Here is a 15,214-nt window from a genome sequence, read left to right as displayed (position 1 = left end):
CATTAGAATGGGGTGGTGTGGACTAATTGGCATCAACGACTCTACATTAGAATGGGGTGGTGTGGACTAATTGGCATCAACGACTCTACATTAGAATGGGGTGGTGTGGACTAATTGGCATCAACGACTCTACATTAGAATGGGGTGGTGTGGACTAATTGGCATCAACGACTCTACATTAGAATGGGGTGGTGTGGACTAATTGGCATCCCACTTTGGTACTGTAGCACAATCACTAATAAGTATCACCAGCACTGAGGGAAGAGGTAAAGAAATATGTGAATTCTCCCCAGATACTGTATGTAGAGGTATGCAGCACTACCAGCCACCAAAGATAACTAAAGCTCTGGTGTCCATAAGGAACCACTCTTCTGTTCTGATTTGACCCGTAACAGGCACTAAACAAGCACTCATGCACCAGGAGGGTTATTTTAATGTTGAATGTACCTATTGAGAATACAATTACAAGCTTTGTGATGGATGTGGTTTCATAACTATAGTTAATTATGGATAACAAACAAACAATGGGCTCTTGAGGGGTAAAAACAAGGAACAATGAAGGTCTTGTTGATCCTGCCATGATCTTGTAGTTTGTACAAAACCTTTTTTAATGGGTGTCAGTAAGGCTCCAAGGGATTTTGGTAATGGCCCTCTTGGGTGGGGGGGGGGGGGGGTTCAGCAACAACTTTAGGTTGTTCTTTACTGTGGGTGGAGGTATTACGGATTACTGCAGTTAACCAGATACCTGTACTATTCTTTAGTCATACAAAGATTCCGAGCTGGACAGTAGAACAGTAATAAGTATTGTATGAATCAAGTTTGAACTTCCTGTTAAGTACTATGCAGAGCCATATCCTAAAATGGACAATGTGTTATTGACGTAAAATGTTGGCAATGTCTGAAAATAGTGACTTTTTTTGACTGTGTATTTGACTATTGCTTGAAACAATAAACATGATTTACTGTCTAGACATCTTCCTGTCACTTTCTCATGACAGGCATGGAAGGTCACCCAGGCCATTCACACAAAGCCCACAGCAGTGAGTTATACTCTGGTAAGACCCTCAGGGAGGGACTTAATGGGTTCATGATGTTAGAGTGAGAATGACTCCAAACTTGTGTACTGTACTTGTTGGTGAGTAACTGGGCACAAAGAGCACGTATCTACTCATGTGAAGGTTAACATTGTTTTAATTTGTAGCAAAGTTGAAATGACGGGGAATAAATTATTAATATTTCACATTTTTGAATCTCAGTTGCACCTTTACATGAGATGGTAGTGATACAAAACCATTGCAGATGGTGGTGATACAAAACCATTGCAGATGGTGGTGATACAAAACCATTGCAGATGGTGGTGATACAAAACCATTGCAGATGGTGGTGATACAAAACCATTGCAGATGGTGGTGATACAAAACCATTGCAGATGGTGGTGATACAAAACTATTGCAGATGGTAGTGATACAAAACCATTGCACATGGCATAAATACAAATACAGACACACAGTTTGATAACGTAACTGTAGCTACACCCCCCCCCCCGAAAAAACGGATAAGTACTTATTTTTTTTAATGAAATGCTTTAAAATGAAATGTGTTTACCTCTATGAGACCCTACAGTTAAGCCTTTTACTGATGTAATGAACTACGGTATACAAGTAATACAACAATGGAGACACTTATGGATAAGACAGGATGTCAAGGAATCCATGAATCTAGCTTAAGAATGGCCACCATCAACCTGCTCAAGGTAAAAGTGAGATTTAAGAATTTCTCACTGGGCAGGTTCCTCAGCTTAGTTCATGTTTAAGAGACTATGCTACATTTCAGTTGCTCATTCTTACATTTGACATTTTAGTCATTTAGCAGACGCTCTTATCCAGAGTAACTTACAGTTAGTGAGTGCATACATTTTTCATTCTTAGTGTGGACTTTGTTGTAGGGAGGGCAAGACGTGAGGGCTTCGTGAGACAGTAAGATAATGAGGTAAGAGGGAGAAGAAATCTAGAGTTCTTCACTAGTGTTGACAGGCCAGTCCTGTCTCTAGATCCGGCCGCCGTTGCCTGGGCCTTAGCAAGGAAGAGCAACAAGAACACATGCCCCTCCCAGACCATAGACAGACGAAGAGATAACAGGAGGATGATATGAGATGTGACATACTGGAGACCTCTCCCTCTCTCAATCATCCCCTCACACACCAACACTGATATTGTCCATGACCTCAAGACTGCCTGATCATTACATTTTAGTCATTTAGCAGACGCTCTTATCCAGAGCGACTTACAGTTAGTCACTGACTTTATGATTCTGTAGTGTGCTCCATAAACTTATGCAATAAATACTATTCACTGAAAAGGTCTTAAAGCTCAGAAATATAGGGGTGCATATTCAAAATGAGTAATACAATTCATATTTTCATGATTGCACTTTTGAGTGTTTGTTACTGATCAGTTGGTAGTAAAGTTTCATAAATCAGTCCCTCCTGGATTTCGCTGGGATTTTTGGTGATATTTGCAGGTCAAAATGCTTGATTTTGCTGTGGCAAATCTGACATTTTGCATGTGCTTATGATAATTTGACTGTTTTATGTGGAAATTGTGCGGTGATTGGTCAAATTTGCAAGCCATCGCATAATATGCAGGAAATTGATTTTGCAAAGAAATATACATGTGATCGCAGAATAGTGCACAGTAGTGCCTCCCTGTGGTCAAAGCGGATAACCACAGCATGCATGTTTCAGAGGAAGGTTATTTTAGTCTAGTCTATTAGAGTGTGTCTGTACGAAGACATCTCCAGGTCTGTGTCAAAACCACCACCCATTACATGACAAAAAAAGACATTGCCAAGAAAATAAACATTTCTGTAGAGCTAAACAGTGGTAGCTATAACACCAGGGAAAATACTTCAACATTTCAACATCAACAAATATTTTAGGCAGACAGTGACTTCACAATTTCAACTGCGATTTTCCTCATGGTGTTTTGATAGGTTGAAGCTGATAATTTCCACTCCTAGCTTAGTGATTGTATGGGTTAAGATTTCCATGGCAGTGGTTTTGTTAATACCTCAAGATTCCAGATTTGGTCTCAGCTCCTTTAGGCTCCTTAGTCTCTCTAGAGACACATGCTATACCTGAACAACTGAAGAGGAAGACCACTCCTGCCTATACGGCCAAGGAAAAATACTCTCACAGTTACCGACAGTCATTTAACAAGTCATACACTTTTTCTAAATCCAGTTCATCGTTTGGGTCAATCCTGGAAAGCCAGCTTGCTGTTGAAGTCCAATGACTCCTCTACCTCCATAGTTCTAATGAAGTGGCCAGTTGTCACTGCAATGTTTTCAAAGTGGGAGGAAACCACTAGTTAGACATGAACGTATTGCAATGGAGTTGGCCTGGAGACAGGCCTGGGTAAAAGCTGTGGTTCCACAGTGATGCCTGGCCAAAGGTGCTGCAGCTGGTAGCGAAGCATCAGTTGAAGAGGATCGAGTCTGGGTCCCGTTTGGCTATCTGGGCCACATGCTTCAGAATGTCCTTTTTTGTGATAATCCCCAGCAACCGACTGCAAAAGAGACAGGGACAAAACCATATACAATACATAAGTAAGTTCTGCCACTATTTGGGTCTGTCTTGGGGTTTCTGTTCAGTTCTACTCATGAAATGTATATAAGCAGTGGTTCCTAGCGACATAGCTAGTTCTCAGTAGCAGGTGTCTTACCCATTGTGTGTGATGAGGCATTGGCGCAGGCCCAGCTTCCTGAAGATGTCCACCACAATGTCCATGGCGGTGTGGTCTGTGACAGTGAAGGGACTAAGGTCCATGATGCCCCGAAGCTTCAGAGGAGGGGGGCTGCTGGGGGGCTGAGGGGGGGTGTACTCCGTGAAGAAGATCCTGGAGGTGCTCACTATCCCATCCTGACGCTGTCTGGCATTCTCTGAGAGGGGAGAGAGGGTTTACAGAGGAGTGACAGAGACAAATAGACCAAAAATGTGTTAATTACACTGCTAATGACATTGAGTAAGTTTACATGCACATTAATAATTCGATATTCAACTGACTATGGCAGTAGGCAGATTACAATAGTCATGTAAACACCTTACTCTGTTTATCTTAAATCGGCATAAGGTCAAAATCGAAGTAAGCATACGCCGATTAAAACACCTGGTTTTCGGAGAAATCGTTCAAATTATTAGGACATGTAAACACCATAATCTGCGTTCAAGCAGTGTATTTGATCTGCTCATGTGATCGCACCAGCCGAGCGAGCCTCCCTCTTTAGCACGAGTGAAGTGAGTTCGGAACAACTGAATGTATGCGTCTTAGCAGTAGTTTTCACATACAAACTTTATATGTCCGAACTCAAATATGCTTTACAAAAATAACATGGCCGCTGTGGAAGAGAGTTTATTTTGATTGGCGATTTTCTGCATTTATCAGAGTGCCATCAGGTAACCTGATTTCAGATGTGTCCTTGTAAACAGGATAATTAGGGAAATCATTCTTCTTGCAAAGCATGTAAACATTTGAATCGAACTATTACATTCATCTGACTATCCACAATAATTGCATTATTGTGTGCATGTAACCATACTCACTGTTTTGATAACAGTGAACATGTTGGTCAAAAGCCAGCATCTAGCACGACATATGATGACCTATTATCCCTACCTATGGAGATGGTGAGGTCCCTGCGCAGCACGAAGCCTACCAGGCGCTGGGACTCGTGGGAGACCACCACGGGGAAACCGCTGTAGGTGGTCTCTGTGATCATGGTCTCCACGTCCTCTACCGTCATGCCGTCCTGGGTCAGTACGGAGAGCGGCGGGTCACTGCGACGCGGCCGCATCACGTCCATGGCCAACGTCTTATGGCTGAACTCCTCCTTGGCCTCCAGGAAGGGGTACCCGTTGAGGCGGATGTGAGCCTCGTAGATGCCCTCGCGCCCGATGGCGTCCGCCACCCATTTACTGGTCATGGCCGCCGCCATCAGGGGCACGATGTACTCCAGCCCTCCGGTCAGCTCGAACATGATGACCACCAGGGATACGGTCATGCGGGTCACCCCACCTGTGGGCACAGAGAGAGGGGTGGAGGCAGAAAACATTAGGCATAGCCTCAAGATAGCAACATTTAACCAGGAAAAAGAAGTTCAGAGTAAAGACAAAAACAAGTGAAGAAAACGCTCTTAAACATGCAAGGTGCCAACATACAGTACCCGTGCAGGCCTTACCTAAGCAGGCAGCAGCCCCCACCATGGCATAGAGGCCTGGGGTGATGCAGTCAGCACCAGGGGAACACCAGCCTCTGAAGATCACCCAGTCATGGTGGTAGTAAGCCAGCTGCTCCATGCCTATCCCCAGCAGCCTGCCTGCGATTGCCCCCACCGCCATACTGGGAATGAACAGACCAGAAGGCACCTGGAGGAACGGAAAGACATTGTTATATTAATACTCAAATCACATGGAAGAGCTCTCATTGATGTGCCATATAGACAGGCTATGGTAGGAGGATGAGGTCTTCCAGTACCTTCATGCCGAAGGTAACCACGGTAATTAGCATCTTAAAGACAAGGGCCAGGGACAGCTGCCACATGGCCGTGTAGACGTCATCTCCAGCCGGACGGTCCGGCAGCTCGTTGCTGCTCTTGGTGACGTTGGCGTTGTCATAGTTGCACAGCTTGGAGGAGTCCAGCAGGCCACAATCGTTGAAGAGCTCAGAGATGAGCTCGCTTGTGCTGGTGCGTGTGTAGCTGTTAGGGAAAGCCACCACCGCCGTGATCGCGGTGACAACCAGCACCTCCAGGACCGGATAGTGGCCCAGCCACGTGGTCTTACGCCGCCGGCACCATGCGATGTTGGCTCGGATGAAGAAGGCGCCCCAGATGCCGCCGAAGATGCCAAGGAGGATGAAGGGTATGAGCTCCAGGAGATGCCAGGGGGTGTGGAACTCCACGTAGAACAGCACCAGGCGGCTGTTTCCAAACGGGTTGATGGAGCGCAGGGTGAAGGCTGCCACCAGGGCCGCGAAGAACGACCGCCACAGCGTCTTCAGAGGGAAATAGTAGCTCACCTGACAGCACCATGAGGAGACGGACAGTTACACGGCGCTCTTAGTCAAACGTTAACATTTGAATTTAACGTTCAAGTTAACTTTAGGAGTGTTTTAACTTACAGTCATAAAACACAGATTTGCATAAAAAGAGGAAGTCAAGGCACTTGTTACCTCCTCCAGACTGAAGAGCACTCCTCCTATGGGGGCACCAAAAGCCACAGACACACCAACGGCAGCAGCGGCTGACAGAACCTGACACAAACAACCAAGGAGAGGAAGGAAGGTGATCAATGTGTCACTACATTAAGGCTTTATAGCACACAGCTCAGCAACAAAGCTGAATAACAGCTAATATAATGCCATGAATCAATGCAAAATATCTCTGTGTTGGAAATAAAATCTCAGGCACAATGTTTACAGAATTGAGAAAGAGTCACTGCATAATTGTGGCATTGCACTTCCATTCATACTGTCTCGCTGTGGCAGGATAGAACAAATATCACCTTGGGGTTTGTGTTTGTTGAAATCGTAAATCCATGAGACCATCTACAGGCTATTTATACTTCATGGGGGTTTCCCGTGCTGAGCCTGACTTGAGGCTCTCTCACATTCTTTTGACACAGCTTGATTTCAGAGTCAATGCAAAACAACATCAGTGGTCATAGTTTTTGCAAGTTGTGCCAGTTCCTTGAAAAGGACTGTCAAAGGTTAACCTGTCCATCCATTTAAAACCTTTAGATGTTTGTGAATAACCCACTACTATTGATCCTCACCTCTCTGCGTTTGGCCTCGTTCTTGCGGTACTTAGTGAAGAGGTGGCAGAGGATGTTGCCACAGCAGCAGGCCACGTGGACTAGGGGTCCCTCCTTCCCCAGGCTGAGCCCTGACGACACAGCCAGGACCAGGGTGATGGTCTTGATCACCAGGGTCCACTTCCCCAGGTACCCTCGGATGATAAACCCACTCAATATGGTTTTGATCTGGGGGAGAAAATAAATAGCATGGGTAAATGACCCACATCATTTGTCCTATTTCAAAAGAAGACGTGTCAAATAAGGCAAGAGGCATAAAGTAGTCTTACCTCTGGGATTCCAGAGCCACAGGCATAGGGGGCGAAGGCCCTGACCAGTGTCACAGCCAGGAAGGAGAATAGTAGAGCCCAGCACACATACATTAGATAGTTCATAATGTACGCAAAGGGACCCTGCAGAGAAAAATGTCACAATAAGACTGACCAAAATACTCACATAAAACTAAAACAATGGGTCAAGTAGTACAATTTTAACCCACCTCTGTTGTGCCGATGATGAGCTCGGCCCAGCTTTTCCACTGGGGACACTTGTCCCTCTCCTGGAAGGTAGTCTCGTTGGAGGTCCAACAGCAGTGCTCATGGTTGAACCAGAACCCGTTCAGACAAACCCCTTCCTTGAGGTCTGTCATCCAGTGGGCTGATATGTCGATCCCACCTGCCAATGCGCCTGGAATAGACCACAAGGTCAATTACCAACACAATCAATGGCTTCCAGGGGTGCTGCTGTGTGGGGCTTAGTAGAAGGAATCAAATTAAAAAGTATGTCTGTATCCATTTAGACTGACCTGACATGAGTCCAATCAGCAGCATGAGCAGCCATCCAGAGAAGGCATCACTGACACTCTTCACCAGCGCCCATGTGGACTCTTTGCTTTTACTGGTAATCTACAGAGAAAGACAAATATTCAGCTGGGCTGAAGTGCTTTTCAGTATACCCTTTTCCCATTGTTCTACTTTGGCGGTTTGTGGAGGACACCCACACAAACCCCTGCAGCTTGCCTACAGCCACAAAGGGATTTTACAATGAGCCATTTTGCCGAAATAAGTACAAAGAAGAGATCTGATACTCTTCTTATAAGGAAGCGCATTATACTTCCACATTCACTCTTCCAAGATCTCACCGAGCCAATCGAACCCAATATTGACATTGGCAAATTAAACAGACTTAGAAGAACAGAGAAAGAGAGTTGCCTATTTTGACATTCTATTGCTCTATCAGAGTACCCCTCGGCGGCATATAATTAACAAGGCCCCCGCTTTTGGCTTAGAAGACAGTCATTTTATGCGGAGATGAGAATATTTTGAACAAATGCTCTCTGGATCTCATGTTGCTTGTCATTGAAAAGACAAAAGCAGAGACAGAGATAATGCAACAGAGTGCTACTACAGAGTGCTCATGTCACTTTCTGTTGAACGCAGAACGAGGGAGAGCTCGGTTTGACGTTGTGGAAAGTTTGATGGAAAGTTTGTTGTTGGAAAGTTTTGAAAGTCTATTGAAAAAGTTAATAGCTAGCTACCCTTTGAGGTTGGATCCCGCGAAGCGGTTGGCATCAGTTGCTGAGATCGCTACTATCTGTCCAGTGATCCTGCCGACCAAGGGTGTGAGGAGCTGCTTGGCGTAGCAGCTAGCCTAGCTGTCAAGCTAGCAGGCTTTTCTTGAGGGCTTGAACGCAGCCCGCGACGCGGTTAGCCATTGTGGCTGGGACTGCGGATTTTCCTGGGCTTGTGGCTGGCTAGATCCCTGCTGTTTGTTGTTGGTTTTTTTTCAAATTTTCCCTGCAACATGCCCTGTCTGGAACTGCGAGGAGTAACAGTGTAGCCTACGTTGCTACCGTGACAATGACCAAAGTCGGGGGGAGTACCGTTGAGGATAGTGGTGTCTATCACAGGTGAAGGATATTTAAAACAAACATAAATAGTTCTACAAGCAGTTGTTACAACAAGAAAATTGCTTCAAGTGTTGTGTCCAAATACTGGTGGAGTCAACTAATAAAAGAATGGACGACCTGACCAGAGAGGTCCAGGACCTGAAGAACAGTTTGCAGTTCTCCCAGGGTCAGCTCGATGAGTTTAAACATGAGAACGGCAAGATGACAGCAATCTGTAAATCATTGAGAGAGGGCATCAGTTCTGTATGTGAATCCATGATAACAATGACAGAGAAATCAGATTATTTCGAGGGACAATCAAGGCGGAACAACATTGTTGTGGACGGAATTGCAGAATCTCCACATGAGACCTGGACGGAGTCTGAGGACAAAGTGAGGGAAATGATCTCGGAGAAACTGAAGATGGACCACAGGAAGATTGAGGTGGAGCGCGCCCACAGAACTGGAAAACCCACCACCAGCCCAGGTGACAGGCCCAGGCCGATAGTGGTCAAGTTCCTGAGGTTCAAGGACAAGGTAGCTGTTCTGGAAAGAGCCAAGAACTTGAGAGGAACGTACATCTTCCTCAACGAGGACTATCCTGAAGCTATGCGCCAGAAGAGGAAAGAATTTATCCTAGCCATGAAAGCTGCCAGAGCGCATGGGGCATTGCTTGCATCCGCTATGACAGGCTCATTGTCCACCCTCCCTCCCAAAAGCCTGGAAGGGATGAGAGAGCCAAGCCTATGTGTTCGTAGCTTCAACCCCGCAGCACACACACACACACACCAGCGGATTAACGGACTGCTGAATGTATATTTTTTTTATCTTGCTGTGTTCGCTCTTTTCAATATTATGTCCCTCTCTGAAAAGCTACCCAAGGAAAGGGCTGAAAGTAGCCCATATGAATATATGTAGCCTTAGAAATAAGGTTAATGAAATCACAAACTTGCTAACATCAGATAACATTCATATTAGCCATTTCTGAGACTCACTTAGACAATTAATTTGATGATACAGCAGTAGCAATACAAGGATATACAGTGCATTCGGAAAGTATTCAAACCCATCGACTTCTTCCACATTTTGTTGCGTTTCAGCCTTATTCTAAAATGGATTTTTTAAATGTTGCCCCAACATCAATCTACACACAATACCCCATAAGGACAAAGCAAAAACAGGTTTCTAGATTTCTTTGCAAATTTATTAAAAAATAAAAAAAATGAAAATATCACATTTACATAAGTATTCAGACCCTTTACTCAGTACTTTGTTGAAGCAACTTTGGCAGCGATTACAGCCTCGAGTCTTCTTGGGTATGATGCTACAAGCTTGGCACACCTGTATTTAGGGAGTTTCTCCCATTCTTCTTTGCAGATCCTCCCAAGCTCTGTCAGGTTGGATGGGGAGCATCGCTGACAGCTATTTTCAGGTCTCTCCAGAGATGTTTGATCGGGTTCAAGTCCGGGCTCTGGCTGGGCCACTCAAGGACATTCAGAGACTTGTCCCGAAGCCACTCCTGCGTTGTCTTGGCTGTGTGCTTAGGGTTGTTGTCCTGTTGGAAGCTGAACCTTCGCCCAGTCTGAGGTCCTGAGCGCTCTGGAGCAGGTTTTCATCAAGGATCTCTCTGTACTTTGCGCCATTAATCTCTCTCTCTCTCGATCCAGCCGCTGAAAAACGCCACCACCATGCTTCACCGTAGGGATGGTATTTGCCAGGTGATGAGCGGTGCCTGGTTTCCTCCAGACGTGACGCTCTGCATCAGGCCAAAGAGTTCAATCGTGGTTTCATCAAACCAGAAAATCTTGTTTCTCATGGTCTGAGAGTCCTTTAGGTGCCTTTTGGCAAACTCCAAGCGGGCTGTCATGTGCCTTTTACTGAGGAGTGTCTTCCGTCTGGCCACTCTACCATAAAGGCCTGATTGGTAGAGTGCTGCAGAGATGGTTGTCCTTCTGGAAGGTTCTCCCATCTCCACAGAGGAACTCTGGAACTCTGTCAGAGTGACCATCGGGTTCTTGGTCACCTCCCTGACCAACGCCCTTCTCCCCCGATTGCTCAGTTTGGCCGGGCGGCCAGCTCTAGAAAGAGTCTTGGTGGTTCCAAACTTCTTCCATTTAAGAATGATGGTGGCCACTGTGTTCTTGGGGACCTTCAATGCTGCAGACATTTTTTGGTAACCTTCCCCAGATCTCTGTCTTGAAACAATCCTGTCTCGGAGCTCTACGGACAATTCCTTCGATCTCATGGCTTGGTTTTTACTCTGACATGCACAGTCAATTGTGGGACCTTATATAGACAGCTGTGTGCCTTTCCAAATCATGTCCAATCAATTGAATTTACCACAGGTGGACTCCAATCAAGTTGTAGAAACATCTCAATGATTATCAATGGAAACAGGATGCACCTGAGCTCAATTTCGAGTCTCATAGCAAAGGGTCTGAATACTTATGTAAATAAGGTATTTCTGGGTTTTTTGCAAAAATTTCTAAAAACCTTTTTTCGCTTTGCCATTATGGGGTATTGTGTGTAGATTGATAAGGACATTTTTTTATTCAATCCATTTTAGAATAAGGCTGTAACGTAACAAAATGTGGAAAAACTAAAAGGGGTCTGAATACTTTCTGAATGCACTGTAGATACACACCCTGAAGGTCTGCTGCCCCCTTCTGGTTTTATTTTGACATTAACCGAAATGGCATTATCTATTAACTTTTTTAAAATTATTACAGTAGGCTCTTTTTCGGCATTTGCGCCAAATTATGCTAATTTGTTTTGGGGTTTCTGGGAAGAAACAGCATTGTTAATTTATTTATCTAACCCGTTCTTTTCTAATATTGTACACATTTATCCAACTCAAGTGACACAAAAGTATTCTATCACCCACGCTCGGGTAAAGAATACAAGATAAAATACTTCATAAATTGTAGCACAACACGTTGTTTACATGCTCAAATGCCCATGTTGGCTTGTCAGATAAAATGGGTTCTCAAATTAAGAATAGCTGAACACAAAACAGCTATCCACACAAAAAATATGGACTATGCGATCGTGCGGCATTATGTGAATGCCAATCATGGCTCAGCCTCAACCTTGAAATTCTGGGGAATTTAGAAAGTTTCTCTTCCCTCCAGAGGTGGCAATATTGTGAGGAAATTGTTACAGAGAGAGGCACTTTGGATCGACTGCTTAGATTGCGTCGAGCTAAAGGGTCTGAATGAACAGCTCTCTCATATTTTTTGTTTATTTCTGTCTTTTGCTTTTCAAGTGGAATTTGTGTAGGAATCTTGAATGATGGTCATCCTCGTTTGAATAACCTGTGTAGTTGCTGCTACTACTACTACTGACCGTATTGACATGATGAGTGGGACAGTCCCCTGCGAGGGTATATACTGTAGGTGCCTCCATTTTTCCTATTCAAGGCTCTGATGAAGGCGATTCATGCCGAAACGTAAGCCTATTGTTTGTTTGTCCCGTCAATAAATCTATCCGATTTACCCGGCAACAGTGCTCCTTTTTCTTTATTCTCCCGGATAGTCACCAGTTGAAGTATCCTGGGGTAAGGGATGTTTTGGGGATTTTCAAGTGCCTCAGTTGAGCACCTGATCCCCCCTTTTACGTTTAAGCTGGGCTGATGCGCATTTGGGTATACCTTTTTACATAAATATGGTTGTTATAACACTATGATACTTTTGATTTAGACAGTAATGCCACGTAAAACATCTACAGGTGTTGTTACTACACCTACGAAAGAGGACCAGCACACATAGATACAGTCTGAAGCCTGTTTGAGGCATGTGTTTTGATAAGGGTTGGGAAGTTGGTTAAGAAATAAGTAGATGTGGGTCACCTCTCTGTGGCGGTCGCGGTCTTTGGACTTCTCCCGCACCCAGTCTATGGTGTTAAAGTCCTCATAGGTGCCCACCCCTGGCACGGGATCATCCAGCAGGTCCATCAGCTTAGGCACCCCGTTCACCTCCTCCATACCTGGGTTATCCCCTGGAAGAGAAGGGAGGAGAGACGTGAGGATTTAAAGAGAGGAGGGATTCAAAGGACAGAGGTAAACACATTATGGTGTTAAATTAATACAACAACAAAAAAACGAAATCACACATTTGCAATACCCAGGACTTGTTTTGGCACAAAAGATGTGTGTGTAAAATCACTACAACACAAACAGGCACACACATGGGCCTTTGTCTTACCAGAACCATAGTCTCGGTCCAAGGGTGGTACATCCTCTGTGGTAGAGAAGTCTAATGTTGCCCCTGCTATCTCCACCATGTCCTCGTCACTTGTGCTACTCTCGTTGCAATATCCAGTGTTATCCATCGAGAATCCTGACGTAACACACACGGAATAAGGTCAGGGTCCAAAAGCAGAGTTCAAATGAATCCTCCACCTAACTACATACGCTATACTAGTTACATCTCGGGCCCGGAGCCCTAACGACGTGAGCTAACGTACGTTAGCTAGTTAATCAATCAGACTAACGTTGGCTAGTTAACTTAGCTCTGTCTGTTTTAATTTATTATTGTGTTCGCCTGGCTGTTGTGGTTAGCTAGCCAGCTACTGACTGACATCAACCCGTCTGTCTCCAACCGGCATGCTATCTAGCTATCTAACGTCGTTAACTAACTAGATAGGTGGTTGGACAGCTAGCTAAGTTAGCTAGCTCGATAGCTTCAGCCACACACTCATAAACCTTGCAAGCAATAGTAAGCAGAGAGGTTCCTGTGCAAGCACATATTATTGACATCATATTAATAAATTTTAAAAAATCGTTATTACTTCGTCGGATGGATTTCGACAGAGAACTCTGATCTGTTATTGTCCTATCCTATCACTGAGGTTTAAAGATCCTAACCAAATTCCAACAACTTCCTGCCACGACAGACATTGAGAGCTGATCCCAGATGCTAATACTTATTAGTTTATCGGTGATTGATTATTCCTTTATTTTCCCAAAGATTCTGGTTAGAAACCCATCACAATGGAAATTGAGTAGATTTTAATTGACTAGCAGTACAGAAAACAAGGTTCACATTATGCCTCGTCCAGTCCCCAAACTCATTGCCCATGATGATTCCATTGGCGTCACACATACCTGTTTGCATGTATGCAGATGACCATGTATCAAATTACAGTCTCAAAAAAAGTTCAGCAATGGCATTAAGTATTTGGGTATATGTTCACTATTGAAATCAAGCACTATTTATTGAAGCATGCAGTGTAGAGGGTTCAATGACTCCTCAAAACCAACAACCTATATATTTTTAGAGTCCTTGTTTTCTAGAAAATAAACACAGAACAGACAATGGTGAGAGTTATAATCCTAGTGTACCCTCCATCTCATTTGAACAAATCGAACTATGTCCACAGTGCATATGTAGTCTAGTGACCTCTCATTGGCACCTCTGCTTCATCTGCACCAACCAATCTTTGGACAAAGGATGAAGTGAAAACAATATGATAAGTGAAATCACCTTCACCAGTTCAGTACTTTCACAGCAATCAATGACTGGAATGCAACATGTTAGATAGCCAATTTAGTCAATTGACATGTAGGCTGGTCTACAGAATTAGTCTGGGGTATGAGGGACCGAGAGACTGAAAAACAGCTTCTATCATCAGGCCATCAGAGTGTTTGTGTTTATTGATTTTTTTATTAGTATTTTTGGGATTTGTGTGTATTGTACTGTTAGTTATTACTGCACTGTTGGAGCTAGAAACATAAGCATTTCGCTGCACCTGCGAAAACATCTGCGAAATGTGTAGGCGACCAATACAATTCGATTTGATTTTGATCAAGCCTGATATGGAAGTCTGTGCATGCAGACCTAAAAACTTCCTAAAATGATTGTGTTATTCATTACTATTTGTGAGACAAAACACCCAAAACATGTCACAACACGGGTCATGAATTACGTCCTCTAAGTCACCCTGTGGATATTTCTATTCCCATTGGCTACATTGTTTCTGGTCCTGGGGCTATTATGAATATTTATGACTAATTCTGAATAATAAGTGGAATCTGCATGACACAACTCATAATCCCAGTTCTTTACACGTAAATCTTTCTCTCCCCGCCACTGCTCCACCAAAGATTAAGCTATGTGAAGACCCACTGGGCACACACTGGTTGAATCAACGTTGTTTCCAAGTCGTTTCAATGAAATGACGTTGAACCAATGTGGAATAGATGTTGAATTGACATCTGTGCCTATTGGTTATTTACAGCAAAATGTAGGAACACAATATGTGGTAGCTGTTTATATCTTTCCTTTTTTGTGTTGAATGCATGATTCCGCTGACACAAGATCTACTTTGATGGAGCTTTTTATATTAGGGGCCAATGGAAAAAGGAACACTCAAGTGATTTGGACTCTTCCTGAAATAAAATCCATAGAAAGGTCCTTTGGGGGAAGGATGTTTGGCATACCTTTAAATACTGTATCCCAAATTATTATTGAGAAATAATT

The 15,214-nt window shown here is 44.0% G+C and overlaps 1 protein-coding gene across 1 annotated transcript; it reads right to left on the bottom strand.

Annotated features, from left to right (window-relative positions):
* Positions 1-1,173: 1,173 nt before the first annotated feature.
* Positions 1,174-13,623, bottom strand: LOC311142141 (H(+)/Cl(-) exchange transporter 5). The gene is made up of 13 exons (XM_084177733.1): positions 13,524-13,623; positions 12,938-13,072; positions 12,583-12,731; positions 7,653-7,752; positions 7,347-7,534; positions 7,138-7,260; positions 6,830-7,036; positions 6,228-6,308; positions 5,532-6,074; positions 5,236-5,422; positions 4,674-5,072; positions 3,723-3,939; positions 1,174-3,566 (listed from the first exon to the last, which is right to left on the bottom strand). The coding sequence occupies exons 2-13, from the start codon at positions 13,062-13,064 to the stop codon at positions 3,476-3,478; spliced, it is 2,412 nt and encodes an 803-aa protein (XP_084033859.1). The 5' UTR covers positions 13,065-13,072; positions 13,524-13,623; the 3' UTR covers positions 1,174-3,475.
* Between the last annotated feature and the right edge of the window lie 1,591 nt (positions 13,624-15,214).

This window comes from Coregonus lavaretus (genome assembly GCF_964263955.1).
Source record: "Coregonus lavaretus genome assembly, chromosome: 15".
Classification (NCBI taxonomy): Eukaryota; Metazoa; Chordata; class Actinopteri; order Salmoniformes; family Salmonidae; genus Coregonus; species Coregonus lavaretus.
Note: the sequence above shows the minus strand (reverse complement) of the source record. Positions and strands in the feature narration are given on the sequence as shown.

Bases quoted from the DNA above. Each gene is read 5' to 3' on its own strand.
- LOC311142141 (XM_084177733.1), bottom strand. From the start codon at position 13,064: ATGGATAACACTGGATATTGCAACGAGAGTAGCACAAGTGACGAGGAC. The intron at 7,037-7,137 runs GTAAGACTACTT...TTTCTCCCCCAG, and splicing joins GTGGCTCTGGAATCCCAGAG to ATCAAAACCATATTGAGTGG. The intron at 5,073-5,235 runs GTAAGGCCTGCA...CTGTGCCCACAG, and splicing joins GGGGGCTGCTGCCTGCTTAG to GTGGGGTGACCCGCATGACC.